Source organism: Bradysia coprophila, unplaced genomic scaffold, assembly GCF_014529535.1.
Source record: "Bradysia coprophila strain Holo2 unplaced genomic scaffold, BU_Bcop_v1 contig_232, whole genome shotgun sequence".
In the NCBI taxonomy this organism is placed as follows: Eukaryota; Metazoa; Arthropoda; class Insecta; order Diptera; family Sciaridae; genus Bradysia; species Bradysia coprophila.
The window spans coordinates 4,349,752-4,365,313 of record NW_023503493.1 but is presented as its reverse complement, the minus strand read 5'-3'; the positions used below and the strand labels follow the sequence as shown (position 1 = coordinate 4,365,313).

The window sequence follows — 15,562 nt, the reverse complement described above, 5'->3', positions numbered from 1 at the left end:
TGGTCTGTTCCTGAACATTTGCCACTTTGCGACGCAGATTTTTTTGGTAAAATTTTGGTTGTTTCCAGTCTAATTTTTTTTTGGTAAAAATTATTTGGCAGATGATGAGAAAACCTAAGCCAGCTTGTTTGAACTAAAATTGGGTGTAAAATTTAATTTTTGCGTAACGAAGCTGAAAGCGTCAACTCTAGCGATATCATTTATTTTAGAAATCGTACTTCAAAGACTGCATCACACTTTTCTCGAAGAGATTTTTGTTGGGATATCAGTCGTTTTAGAAGTTTTAGAACACTGCTTTTTATAACAGTTTATAACAGAAATTCGAAAATTTGACGAAATTTGAAAATTTGACGAAATTCGAAAATTTGACGAAATTTGAAAATTTGACGAAATTTGGAAATTTGGCGAAATTAGAAAATTTGACGAAAATCGAAAATTTGACGAAATTCGAAAATTTGGCGAAATTTGAAAATTTGACAAAAATCGAAAATTTGACGAAAATCGAAGATTTGACGAAATTCGAAAATTTGACGAAATTCGAAAATTTGACGAAATTCGAAAATTTGAAGAAAATCGAAAATTTGACGAAAATCGAAAATTTGACTAAATTCGAAAATTTGACGAAAATCGAAAATTTGACTAAATTCGAAAATTTGACGAAGAAAGTAATTCTCTATCTGCCACCATTCAAGAAATATCTCCAAAACCCCAATTGACCCACCCATTTCCACCTTTCGACATTTTTCACATATGCCCCTTTGTTCTACTCGTTAAACTCTGAGACTTTGCCGAAGAAAGTAACTCTCTATCTCTCATAATCGCAAAAATATTAGTCCTTTCATCCTACGCTCGAGTAGCTCAAAATTTGGTCACTCTAATCACTCTAGCTCAAACGAATCTGCCCCGATTTTTTAAATTATTTTTTTTAATCGTGTTACGAATACCTTTCATTTGATGGGTCGCACGCCTCTGTAGGTTTCAATACAGCTAAGCTACAGCCGAAAACGCGTTCCCGACCCTCGAAAACCACACTCAGAAACCACTTCGAGGCCAATAAAACAAAATTTTGGTTTTTCCTGGGGTAATGGCGTATCACATTTTCATTTTTATGCCCACCCTGAGACTCCTGCAAAATTTCAAGGAGATTAGCTGACTGGTTTCCAAGATCGACCGTCGATAGATAGATAGATAGATAGAAACATACAGAGTAAGTTGAAAGATTTTGATTGTTTGGAAAAGGTCAATTTGGTGTATTTTGTATGAAAAGTGACCAATTTCAAAACGATGTATCTCCGGCAATTTTCCGCGTCTCTCCGCGTTTTCCGCGATTTGGTTCGGACCAAGCATTTCAAAACTTCATTTCTTTCGTACAGTTTTTGATCCCCTATTATCCTTCTTAGAGTAATCGTCGAGTTGTTGTCAGTGGAAATAGGAATGTGAAAAAGTCACAATCTTATTAATCGCAACTTTTGGCTAATAATACATTTTCTTGCCAAACACTCTTCGTATGCCATTATTGAATTACAGTTATAATTACGTGCTGACATTTTTTTGTTGCTGATATAGACTGTCATTACGCCTTTAAGTGTTATATTTCTCCGAAAGTATAAGTCGTTGAACAAATGGTTAATTGTATCTATATTGGCGACTCAGTGTTAAGTTCATGCAAAACTGTTCTTTGAAGACATTAACAAAAAACATAATTTAATGACCTCTAGCCGGAAAAGATTTAGTTAAATATCGCATAGTCGGTCGATGAATAAGGAGACATATTACAGTGTAATTCCGATAAAATCCGATTTAATTGATATTTTATGTGGTCATTAACAAGGAGTCTAAATAGGTTTTGTCGGTCGTTTGGACATGAGACAATTTTTGTTTTCTGTTCCACCGAATGTATTTCGTCATACAAGGGCAGTGAGAACTATACAAACAACTGGTATAGTGGAAAAATTCTGCAACAGTCATCATGAGCGCTATAAATGCGCCAATTTTATTTGTATTTTCGATTGTTGGTTGCAATTTGAATGCTAAGAGCTCGATATTTCTATCGATAAAGGAGTTATGTAAAAACGTCCGGTCGAATAAGACTCGAATAGTGTTCGGGTTGCCCTGTTTCAATTCAGGTTACCTCGAACCTTAACTAAAATTTCAGGTTCGCCACTTGGCCTGAACCTGAAATTTTCGATTCCTGTTTCAACTCAAGCCGGACTCGAGCCTGAATTGGTTCAACGCAAATCTGTCCCGAATCTGAACTTTTACTTTCGAGTAACCCGATACGTTTTAACCAGAAATATCAAATTTTTGAAGTATCGAAAATTTCTGGTTCGGATCAAACCTGAAAGTTCAGGTTCGGGTTGAAGCAGACACCGAAAATTTAAGATTCATTTCAAATTCGTGGCGGACCGGAAATTTCGGTTTGGGTTTCATTTCAAAAAAGAACGGTTGATTCTGGAGTGGTTATCAAAGAACAATAAAATTTCTTTATCCTGGCGATGTAGTTGCGGAATAGTGTCTTTCTAGGTGCACAGTTTTTAACTTTAACGACAAGCAGTTTTACCGAATCTTGATTTAATCCAAGCATTTTTCGATGGGAGGTGCGGGAAAAATAGGAAAAACCGGAATGTTCCTGCTTTATGTCACGATCATGAGTTTGGTCGTTGGAGGTTTGGTGCATAAGCGCCACTGTTTTCCAAAGTTATGTGGTCGGTATTGACCCGTTTGGAAAACCGAACCAACAATGTAGAAATATTTCGGTGTTTCTACATTAGAACCAAACACCACACGTACTTGTGTGAGCGTTCGAAGTTTCGTTCTTCGTTCGCTCTTGCAAAACACTCGTACGTGTTCTTGTTGGTATTTACCAGCCCTGTGGTAGCTATTCCACATATCTCACATGTGACTGCATGGCTAGTGATGAAGCAGAATGAAAGTTTATTTTCAACTTTCATTTTGCTTATGATTCGCTAGACTCGTACATGCAACAGGGTATGCCACTTGTGGTTAGTTGTTTCCTTGCCACTGTCGCCATGGCCTGATGAGATGTTGGCAAAAATAATTCTTTAAAACTTTTGAGGAATTATGAAATTGCATTGCACTGTCGTCTCTCAGATCGAAACAGTGGCAGAAACCGAAGCTAAATAGGAACATATGCAGTGTCGGAAAGCAGCGGGAAACAGGCAAAGAAGCCGTCTGTTTCTTTTAGACCTATTATAAAATTGTTTTATGAGTTTTATGTTGTTCCGAAACAGCGAAACAGTTTTTTTGCTTCTGTTTTGCGTCACCACCTAACTTTCTACGAATTTGGAAGACGCTTAGGTTAGTTTGTTTGAGTCGGTTGTTTGTTTGTGCTGTGTGCTTTGTTGTTTTTCTTTAAGTTTTTACTTAAACGCTTTAAATGGGTTCCTGTATGAACCTCTAAGTTAGGTCTTTCAAACTTTATTCTGTTGCCCCTACGTGAAACTCCCAAACGAAGTTCAAGTGAGAGTTTTCATAGCTGTAGTAACGACTGATGATGGATCCTTGGGCCCCGCAGTTTTCCTAAGGCCGAAACAGCTTCTCTGCTTCTGTTTACTAGTTGTTTTACGTGAAATTAAGGGCGCTGATACTGTCCGTGCTCTACAGAGGGAAAGGGAAGATCAATAATAAGCTCTGTTAAGTGCCAATTTATGACTTTAGTGTGTACATTCAACCCCTGTGCGTTCTTGTAACGACAGGTAAAAAATTTGCGAAAGCGAGCGAAGTGCTTTGAAACATCGACAGAATCAAGGTCAAGAAAAAGTTTTTTTTTTCCTGTTTTTCAATAGTTTTTCCAGCGTAACTTTGGATGTTGTCGCTCAAGAATCGTGTGCGATATGTCAAATGAAAGGTATTGACGAGACGAAACACTGTAATTTTTAAGAAAATCGGGTCTGTACAACAGTAGCTATTGGCGAGGAAGCAAGAAAAACTGCTTGTTTTCCTAATTTTTTCACACTTCCATGGAATACGACGCTGCGCTGCTATACAAGATGACGGTAGAGCTAGGGTCCATAGCTTGTTTTTGTCGTCGTTGTCCTTAACCTATGAAATGGCCGTTCAGAAAGGTTAATCTGTTGTATTAATTCAGACAACCTCCACAACAGCTGATGTGAAACAGGAAAACGTACAGAATGGATTCCCTGATTTGCAGAAATTTTATCGGAATTTTTTTGTTTTGCTAATCTTATCACTCGCGGATAATGAAAAATTTCTATTTAATTCGCGTATTAACCTTCGAAAATGTAGTTTACGCAGAACCGTTACCGTGAGAAGTCTGAACCATAACAGTGAGAAATGGAAAATAATTCCGCACCGGGTGTGAAAATCCAAAGTACGGTCAAAAACTGCAGAGTTCGAGATAAAATTGTAAATGAGGGAGACATTAAAGTTGAAACCGACGGGACGAATGATTTCGTCATTGGCGACAACATTATAGCTAACAAAGCCAAAAGCATAACACTTCAAACCAAGATTGAGCAAACGCAAGCCAAGACAACAAGCACTGGATCGGTAGTAGGAAGTGGTTCTAAGGCAAAAGTGATGATCGGAAATCATGTAACGGAGAATGATGTAAAAGAAAATGTGGAAAGTAGAAGCAAAATTAGCTTTCAACAAGATGATAGAATTGAATTGAGCATTGGTGAAATGTGTGATAATAACGATGCCGAAAATGTCATATTGAAACCCGAAATTAAGCAGGTGTAAGTACAGTTCAAGAATTAGTAGTGTCTGACCCATGCGAAAGTTGTTTATCACAAAGGAATTTACGTAAAATGAACAGATAATTTGCTTCATCATGCAACGGATAATTTTCGCTGGAAGCACACATCTTCGTAATGGTAAACTTTCGCATAGGACAGACAATAAAGTTATTTTGGTTATTTTAATAGCAGGAAATGTTGCTAGGTAGACCATTCGTCAATTAATTTTTTTTCTATAAATCAGACTATTATTGTCCACATTGTCCACCAATTGGTGTTTAGACACAAATCACTCCCACTATATATAGTAAAAGAGTCGAAGCGTATTTTGTGTTTTCTCTGTCGAATATAAATTATTTTCACTCCAAGAACGTCTCGAACCAATACGAAGCCAATAAAATTGAATTGACTTGCTACACGCTTCGAAAACCGTACTTTTCATGTTTCAAGCACTACCCCCAGCATGTAATAGTATACAGCTACAATGCTACATGTAGTATACTATTTTTGGAATCTTTTATGCGAAATACCCAGTATAACGATCCATGTACGTACACTAGAGCTTGCGCGAGCTGTATTGTATTTTTGATGCCTTGGGAAAAAATTATGGAATTTTTATCGTAATTTAGGCCTTCAGTATGAAAAGTTGTATGCGCATCTGTTGTGGACTGTATATTTTAGGCACTTTTGCTTGTCGCCCTCACTTCGTCCACCGTCCACAACATATACGTAAATAACTATTACTTTACACGCGCGAGTGGGTTGGTGCAAACGTCAAGTAATATTCATTCCCTACTTATGCGATGTTCATTCCTTGTTATGTATCACCAGAACATTCACACCAATACACTCTCGCACGTATAGTACAACCCATTACATAACTCGGGATAAAAATAAAAAGTCTCGTTTTCGTGTATTTATTGACCTCGGCTTCGTCTCAGATTGACAAAATACACTCGAAAACGATAATTTTCATTCTTATCCCGAGCTATGTAATGGGTTTGATATGCTTTAAAGCTTAAGGTCAATTTACTTTTGATCCCTAGGGTTGTAATAAGCCATTTTCGACCCTAAAGTGTCTAAAATCTACCGTCCAAAACAGATACAACTCTTCATGCCGAGTGACCAAATTACGAGAATTTTGTCCCATAGCAAGGCGTGAAATAGTTATTTACACAACCGAGTGATAAATGCTTTTTAAGGCACTAGATATTTAGATTGTCACTCGAGGCCGTACAAGATTTATAATAAATGTACGTACAATAAAGGCAACGGAAAGTCCTACTTTTCGTGACTCGTTGCGAAAAAGAATTATTTCTGCGACATTCGGTTTAATGGAAAACCAGCTCTTAGCAATTTCAACATGGTGGGTTGCTTCGAGCGCCCGAGTGAAAAAATTGTCAAATCAGGATGAATGAGGTAATGGAGGGTGATAGTATCCTAATTGTAAACCGAAATGTATTAAAATGTAGGTACATGAACGTTGGAGGGTACACCAGACACTGAGGTTATGTCTACCCTCACTAAAACATTTTTTTTTCTCGATTGGGTCATTCTAGACAACAACATTTCGATGATTTTCCAGAATAAAAATTCTCAACACTAGGCACTTAGTTGATACTTAGAGATGCGGGAAAACAGGAATAGTAGGAAAATATGCAATTTTTCTTGATTTCTCACCAATAGCTACTGCTGTGTGTACAAACTCGATTTTCTTAAAATATTTTCTTAAATATTTGACATATCGCATACCATTTTTGAATCTAAACATCCAGAAATGTCCTTGAAAAATTACTGCAAAACAAGAAAAACACGTCGTTTTGCTTGCATTACCGCCAATAGGTACTGATACAACAGTGACTATTGGTGAGAAATCAAGAAAAATTTTCCTACTTTTCCTACTTTCCCGCATCTCACTTTAAAGTTGTCTGTTGTTTGATTTGTCAAAAGTTAACCAGCACATTACCATTTTGTATCCACCAAAAACTCTATCAATTATTTGTGCAATTTTCATCGACACTAATCATTATCCTTTAAAAGGCCCACTACCACACAACCTAGCAGCACAGATGACGAAATTGATGGCAACAATTCTCAACGATTGTGTGTGGTGTGTAGAACCGAATCAATAAACACCTTGTTAGAGCCATGCAATCATGCACAGTGTTGCGATAGATGTATTGAGATGATTGAGATGCTTGAACGAACGAGCCCCCCAAAGTGCCCGACCTGTCGAACGGTATTTACCGGCAAGAGACGAATATATTTACCGTGGTAAAAAACTATTTTTCATTGCGGTATTCGTTCGATCGATTTTAAATTCGGATTTTCATTTTCATTCAGATCCGCATATGTTAATCGGTGTGCCGTATGGGTATATGGAAGACGAGGCGATTTCAATGCTATAACTTTCAATCATTTGTAAACAATTTGTAGCAAATGGAATAAAAAATGTTTTTCTCGTGTGCGATTCGTTTCTATTCATAAGAAGCTTGCTCCCAAACCCATTCAATTGGTCATGTACCATGACTACGACTTTACACTACCAGGTAAAGCTATAATTTCTTCTAAATATTGAATGTCTGCTATAAAGCTGTTCTGGTATCGTTATCGCCTTCAAAAGTTCGATTTCCTCTAGGATTCGGATAATGTGAGTAAGGCAAAAGGTTAATTTTGCCATTTGTCGTGTTTAATCATTAAACTTTCTTACTTTCCTGATCCAAGTATCTATTCAAAATCTTCTACTTCAATTGTTTAACCATTCATTTTACTATTAAGAGCAAATGCAGACTACAGAGTCTGTAGTACAGACCATTATATCGTTTCTGAACACTCAAATATCATTTTGAATTTAGAACCACCAATGCCATCGCTGCTACCACTACTGCTACCGAACTACAGGCCGATGTGTCGTCTCGGACAAACGTACGCGATGAAACTGAGTAAGTTGAAATTTCAAAGGTTTTGTGGGCAAACAAGATTCATTCTATGTTAAGAGCATCTGAACATCTCGTCCAATTACATATTATGTTTTTCTTTACGCAGATATCCATCGTACATAAATTGAAATTGGATTTTGTTTATTCATTCAAATCAAACCCGCAACACATTGCTGTAAATTCATTGCTTTGTCAAATAAATTTATTTAGATTAAATATCAGAATTTTATTTGTTGGTTTTTTTTTTACATTGTTCGGCCTGTTATAGTCACGCAATCGATGGCGTGATGTTTTTCCGATGAAAAATGATTTCACCTTTCACTTGGACAGATTTGGTTGTTATCTTTAAAGTTTTCGTATCGCCGGCACAATTTGTTTGAATTCGCAATGACGAATTTATTGAATGTTCACCTTTTGTAATACAAACGAGCCATCAGAACAGTCGGAGCGTTTGCTGCGACTGAGCCCCGTACAAACCCGTATATCTATTGCGTATGTGACCCTAGTGCGTCTGTCACCCTACTTTGACCGTTATTGCGTATGTGACCCTAGTGCGTCTGTCACCCTACTTTGACCGTAAGCCTATTGCGCCGGTTAATGTAGTTAAAGTAAAATTATTATGTAATATGTACATCTTACAAATTGCGCATAGCGCAATTACGAAGCCCCGTACGACGTTCCTTTCAAATGAAACAAAAATTTCAAATCGCCCTAAAATTTTATTTTTTTGAAGGGCCTAGTATCGGCCTCAGTCCGAGGACCCAAATTTAAATTTTTTTTCAACTACATTCTATTCGGTGTTCGGTTATCTTTCAAATGAAAAAAAATTACGAAAAACGGATGAATTTTACTCGAGTTGTATGTAAAATACACATAGGGCCCTAGTAGCGACCTTAGTCCGAGGACCCAAATTTAATTTTTTTTCAACAACATTCTATTCGGCCCTTGATTACCTCCCAAATGAAACAAAAATAACGAAAAACGGATGAATTTTACTCAAATTCTATGTAAAATACACATAGGGCCCTAGTAGTGGCCTTAGTCCAAGGACCCAAATTTAATTTTTTTTCAACAACATTCTATTCGGCCTTTGATTACCTTCCAAATGAAACAAAAATTACGAAAAACGGATGAAATTTACTCGAGTTCTATGTAAAATACACATAGGGCCCTAGTAGCATTTCACTTCTAAGGCCCTAACTCACGGTCCACTCACCCGATTTTAAAAAACTTTTTTTTCCTGGATTGATATTGACAATACCTATCATTTGCCGTGTCATTTACATTTCCATCGTTTATTTTGCCATAAATATCACCAAAAGACCTTAAATCACTTAGGTGGCCCTAACTCACGAAGGGCCGACCCTAATATGCCCATCTTCGAGCTTAGCCTCACTATTTCGACTATCTTTCAGGGAAAAATTTTGAAATCGGATTTGATTTACTCAAGATATCGACGTGACAGACGGACAGACGGACAGACAAAATTTTTATTGCAGATTCGTCATCTATGAACATAGGCAAACACTTTGCCCTTACTGTCTGCTTCGAATTCCATCAATTACACACGGCATCGTAATCCTATAAGCCCCTTTGTACTTCGTACGGGGCTAAAAACTCGATCTTGGCTCAGATATAACTAGATTAGATTAGTGAATTCATAGAGGAAACTGATGGCAATGTCTGTACAGGAAGCAATTACTCATATCAACGCTTTCGGTATTTCATTTTCAATGATGTCTGTACACACTATATGCCGTCAAAGCACCTAGCACAGCAGAAGAATATTGCCTATGTCCAACACGGTTGTTTTTACCAAGGCTGTAAACTAGGGGAGGTCCAAAGCCTTGGTTTTTACTCGAATCGCATGATCTTGAAACAGTGTGAATATGTGAAATTATATGGTACACTGTCGTGACTCACTTTGTTTACAATTGAGTTACAAACAATTTTTTTTTTAATTTTTTAGCGATGGAGAACCTAATTATAAGACACTTTGTCTCGTATCATATGCCAAAAAAAGTTTAAACTTTTTTTATAAATCATTTTGAAAGTCACTAAAAACACGAAAATTCGAATAGAAATACAGTATGTCATCAAAAATTTTTGTATTTCGATTCGAATTTTCGTGTTTTCAGTGACTTTCAAAATGATTTATAAAAAAAGTTTTAACTTTTTTTTGGCATATGATACGAGACAAAGTGTCTTATAATTAGGTTCTCCATCGATAAAAAATAAAAAAAAAATTTGTTTGTAACTCAATTGGTACGCTTGGTATTGCTAATGTTATCGTAACGTACTACAGCTGTAAAGCTTACATCTCAAACTTACTTTTGTTAGTGGAAGAGATAATCGGAGTTATAAAAGAAAGATTGAAAGTTGACCGACCACAGTAAATAAAAAAAACCTTCTTCAATCAGAGGACTGTGCTGATTTCCGTTCAAAATTGGACGACGCACACTGACTTCAATAGGTATTTGCACACATTACATTTGCAACAGCTTTTTCAATCTGGGTGTAGAGCGATACTTAGGACACTAAACAAAGGATTTTACCAATGACCTGATAGTAGAGCTGCCGTAATTTGTATAAGAGACTTAGTGAAAATGTTAAACAAAGAATTCTTTTTTTTTTTTTTTTTTCATAAGCTTTCATTTATTATTCGTTAAAATTAATCCTAAATTTGTACCTGTACATGACACAAATTCCACCCATGGAGTGGCTTCTATTCTTAACAAAAATTACCCTACTCTATTTATCCAGAACCATGGAAACTGGCCTGATTCAGGAGAATCAGGGGAAAACATTAACTATCGTTTTTTATTCTCATTCGAAAGAAGATAATAAACCTCGTCCAATGATTGGGTTGACGGCAATGTACCGAGCACAGAAGCTGAATTTCCACGTTGAATGTCTATGGATAGTCTCTGCCGAAGGAAAAGCGTAGCTCTCTTCTCGTTAGTGACATTTGAGATTCTCTTGCCTAATTCGGAAACAAATTGCTTTGCATGAGGACCCCATGGACCAAGCGTTTCAAAACCTAAAGGAACAAAGAGATATTGGCCAATTAGAGAATTATATAGTGTGATCTTTTTATCCTCTGCCGTTTTTGCCACCCAACCAACATGTCTTGAACTGTTCATCAAATACGATTTTGCAACTGTGTCTCGGCAAGTTGCGTCCCATAGCAAACATTTTCCAGCAGACCATGGTATCAAGGTGAGTCCATCGGGATGTTTTCCATCTTCACGCGCGACTCCAGGTGGTTCCAAAATTGCTGGAACTCCTGCAGAAACTATACCTCTTCTAAGTGTTTCATTTAAAGTTTTATGTCTCGGATGTCGGCCTGATGCTTTTATACAGCTCAACCCATGATAGCCATAAGAATTCTTTTGTTTAAATTTTGCATTAAGTCCTTCATGCAAATTACGGCAGAGAGGTAAACATTCATTGAAGTCAGCTTATGTCGATAGAGCGTTACAGAAAAGGCTCTGAACTGTGCGAAATGGCCAACATAGTCAAATATATTTGCTAAAACGTATGAAGTAATAGATTTTGTGTTAGACCTCAAATACAGTCAGAGACAGTCAAATTTCAGCATGAAGTTGCTTCAACTGTCTATCAGCTGATCTACCCAAACAATCAAAACTGTTAATACTTGTTTATTCGATTTTACCACTACACAGCCGTGCGTGTGGCAGCTTCAACCGTTTACAGACGTGTGAACAGTTTTGATTGTTTGTGTAGATCAGCTGAAAAACAGCCGACACCAATTGATGCTGTAATTTGACTGCCTCTTACTATAGAAAACCCTTAGCGGATTTTCAAAATTTCAATTACTTTCTGAGGGTTTTCTTTACGATTTTACGAGAGTTTGTTTAAAGATATCCAGCGATTTTTAAAGATTTTTTTTAGATTTCCAAGAACTCTTTTTAGACCCGTACGAAGTACTGGGGTCTTATGCGTTTACGCATACGTCCGTAACACGTCGAATTGGACTCCCTGAGTAAGGGGAAACCTATTGTGGTTGTCTAGAGATGCCAAATCCGCGAAAAAAAAATGTCCGTCTGTCCGTCTGTCTGTCTGCACGATAACTTGAGTAAAACGCATCCGATTTTGAAAATTCTTTTTTTTCCCGTTTGGTAATGTCAAAAGACAGGCTAAGTTCGAAGATGAGTGATTTTGGATCGACCCCTCCCGAGCTGTGGCCCAATAAGTGCTTTACGGTTTCTCGAAGATATCTCCATTCAAACGTTACACTTGTAAGTGATACGTCAAATAAAAGGTATTTACAATACCGATCGACAAAAAAAAAGTTTATGGAAATCGGATGACCGACTCGTGAGTTAGACCCCTTGGTGTGAAACAGGCACAGGGCGGCAAGCAGTTTTAGCTTGTAGGTCGGCCAAATTTGAACATATTTCGTTCGTTTTAGCTTTATTAGATAGGTATTGACCGTACCAATCAGGGAAAAAAAGTTTTTGAAATTATGTTCTCCGGAGCGTGAGCTAGGTCTCTTGGAGTGAGCTCTTATCTGGCTACTCGGCCGTACAGTGAACGTGGAGTATTTTGTCAATATCTCGAGTAAATTTTGACCGAATTTCATGAATTTTTTTTTGTTTGAAAGGTATTAACGAATGTAAAGCGTCGGTAAAATTTCCGGTCTCCTAACAAAATGGCTGCCGGTGGCCATATTGGATTTTAATAAAAGTGATATAAAGTGGGGAAAATGGTACTAAGAGAGTTTCTGTTAACATGGAAATATGTGTTAAGTGTGTGGGGTTTCAGGGATTCCATATACGGACATCTATATATACCTATATACAGCTATATTGAGCTATATACAGGCATATAGAGCTATATAATAGCATATTCCTCTGTGAAATGTTTATTTACAGTGAAATATAGGTAAATATAGCGGTATATAGCTGTTTAAATAGGAATTTATGAAATTTGTCTTCGTACAGGGCTGTCTATATTGCCTCCGGCAATTTAGTTGTATATGATAACAAGGCAAAGAGTGGATAATGTAAGTGATTTTAAAGGGAGAATAGTTTTTCAGCAGAGAATGAAGTAAAACAAATGAAGAGTTTCACAGTAAAGGCTTTTGATACGAATAGGTGTTTCGTACGGGTCGGCGTTAGCGCTATGTTTTATTTTCTGCTTTTTTATTGGAGATTTTATAGTTTTAAAAAAGTGTCAAAGAGTTGACAGAAGATTCATAGTTTTTCCGCACCTCGTTCACAAATATGTTCAGTTGTGGGTCCTATTAAAAAAGTTTCAGATCAGACTCAGGCTATTTTTTCTGCAGACGTGAACTCAGACAAATTTCGCGTTAAAGTCAGATAAAACATAATTATTACAGGTCCGACAACGAACCTGATGCTTTTCATTTTCTAAGAAACTTTTATTTGTGTTTCTATTAGAAACTGTCTATTATGAGGTATTCTTTTGAAAAACAGCCTACCGAAACAGCCTACCGAAATCGGACGCATTTTCCAGTGGAGTTTTTTATGTGTGCCTAGAAAGGTATTCAACCCTAGAAGCCAAAACCACTTTCAAATTCTTCGAAGTTTGTGTAGCTGGTGAAAGGTGATCAAAAACCGAAAACTAGCAATTTTCTTACAAAAATTTCTCCAGCTACACGAGCCATACAGTGTCGTGTGGGGTGTCATTAGAAAGGTAATCACACGTACTATTGAGCCGAATAGGGACTTATTGTGTTTAAAATTCATCGACACTGAAATATGTGCAGTTAAAGTTTTCAACCGAAGACTTCCACTGTTCTTACTGAAATTTCTCGAGGTACACAAGACGTACATGGTCGTGTGGGGTATCATTTGAAAGGTAATTTACTGTGTTTTTGGCTTGGTCGATTACCTTTCTAGGCACATATAAAAAAGTCCGGATCTTCATCATTCTTTGATATTTCAATATTTTCAAGAGATTCATTTCAAATCTTTCACCTCATTTTGATTCATCAGTCAGAGCTTGTCGTTTATTCATGAAATCATTGTCGATCGCATCTAACAGGTTCAAGAAGCCATTTAAACAAAATTAAAAAAAAACAACTGTGCATCTATGGCACCAAGATGTCCTGGAAGAAGTGGACATCTCAATGCGAAAAAGTGATCCATGCGAATCCTAATTTCTTCAATTTTTTCTTCTTTCATTTTTAGGTGGCCCCCAATAGGAATATACAATGCAAAGTAAGTGGATTTTGAGATTTTGCAGTAAATTAACAATGACACTTTTTTACCGTTCAGTCCACTACCAGGTCAGAATGTCATCTATGAAGGTATTGGTTCGGTTACTTGTGCTGGCCGAGCGCGAAACGTTCACAGTACATTGAACTACGTTGGCAATGGTAAGGAGGGTATGAAATTGACCGACAACAAAAGCCATTCCACCGACAAAAATACGATCAGAGTTAATAACATAGGCCCAATGAACGCAATAAAAGAGTGTGAAGAAATGAAGAATTCGGTAAATGTAACAATTAAACCGGAAATAAATGAAAATCCGTAAAAATCTCTATGTTTTATCCAACACACAATAAACCAGACCGAAACCCTGTGCTTCCACCTGTATAAATACCACATACCGAACGAGCTAACCTAACGTATGAACCACTTCCACATAATCGCATACAATAACGAAACATAAGAAAAGTTGTTCAACCCTCTCGGACCCAACGAATATCTTTTATTTTGTCATTGCGTTGTGCTGATATTTAAAAACACATTTAAACACTTACGATGCACCTGTAACACGAAGAACACGTAAGCATTTTTCCGAGAACCTATATCGTTAAGATTTTAAACAAATAGACAGAATTTCAATGGATATAATAATATGCAAAGTGTCCCTTTGACGGAACGCTTTGTATTGCTATAATCGCATTAATTTTTTTTATTTTTTTTTATTTTTATTGCCTATACATTTAAACACATACACAAGTGTACGGAAATGTTTGAAGAATAATAGGGGCGTGTCGTCGTTTCGCCCACATTTTAATTAGTTGACCAATCTTTGGCACAACCGAATTTCATACAGAAAAGTGAGAATTGGAAATGTTTTGGTGTATGAATGAGCATGTCACGTGACTGCACTTTCAAAAATAAACAAAACATTTTAATGTGCAGGTACAGCATGGTCTGCCCATACAAACCGGATGAAATAGCGATTTCATTTTATATGAAATTGCTATTTCCTCCGCTCCATACAAATTTTGACATTAGACAACGCACTTCAAGCATGAGTGATACTCTAAATATAGTACTGAAACGGAACAGTGTATCAAACAAATGGTGGCACTGTAAAAAAATCTGGAAACATTTTTCATATAAAAATCTATTTGACAGCTGTCATTGGAAGCACTTTTGCTTGAAGTGCGTTTCATTAGACCATACCAATAGAGTATACTTTCATGATTTTGTTTATGGTTTCGCTTCACACAAACCACAACATAAACTAGCATTTGTACAGTCAAAACTATTTTTTGGCACACATGCCATCGAACAGAATAAAGGTCAGGTTCTTATTCTTGGTTTTATTTTTGTAGTTTTTCAATAAAATGTTGAGTAATCGTTCACAAACGATTGGTCACTATTGTTACGTTAACTAATCTTGCGTTTTTCCAATCCTCTATCTAGCAAACAAACTCTCAGATCTTTGTGTCAAATACAATAGTAGATTATTCACCTTTGTCCACATGTTTATTTAGACACTTGGGGAGTTATAACCCTAAGTGTCTAAATAAACATTTGGACAGAGGTGAATACGCTATTTTATCTACCAACGGCGAAATAATAGCACCTTTTCACTGCTATTATTTCACCTAGGTAGATAAACCTTATTACCTTGTATTCTATATTTTGATTGACTACGCTGTAATTTGCA

At 36.8% G+C, this 15,562-nt stretch overlaps 1 protein-coding gene across 1 annotated transcript; it reads left to right on the top strand.

Annotated features, from left to right (window-relative positions):
• The first annotated feature begins 4,259 nt into the window (after positions 1–4,259).
• On the top strand, positions 4,260–14,188 carry LOC119076001. The gene is made up of 4 exons (XM_037182574.1): positions 4,260–4,721; positions 7,577–7,663; positions 13,840–13,869; positions 13,927–14,188. Exons 1-4 carry the CDS (start codon positions 4,315–4,317, stop codon positions 14,186–14,188), a joined length of 786 nt encoding a protein of 261 aa, XP_037038469.1. The 5' UTR covers positions 4,260–4,314.
• Positions 14,189–15,562: the final 1,374 nt, after the last annotated feature.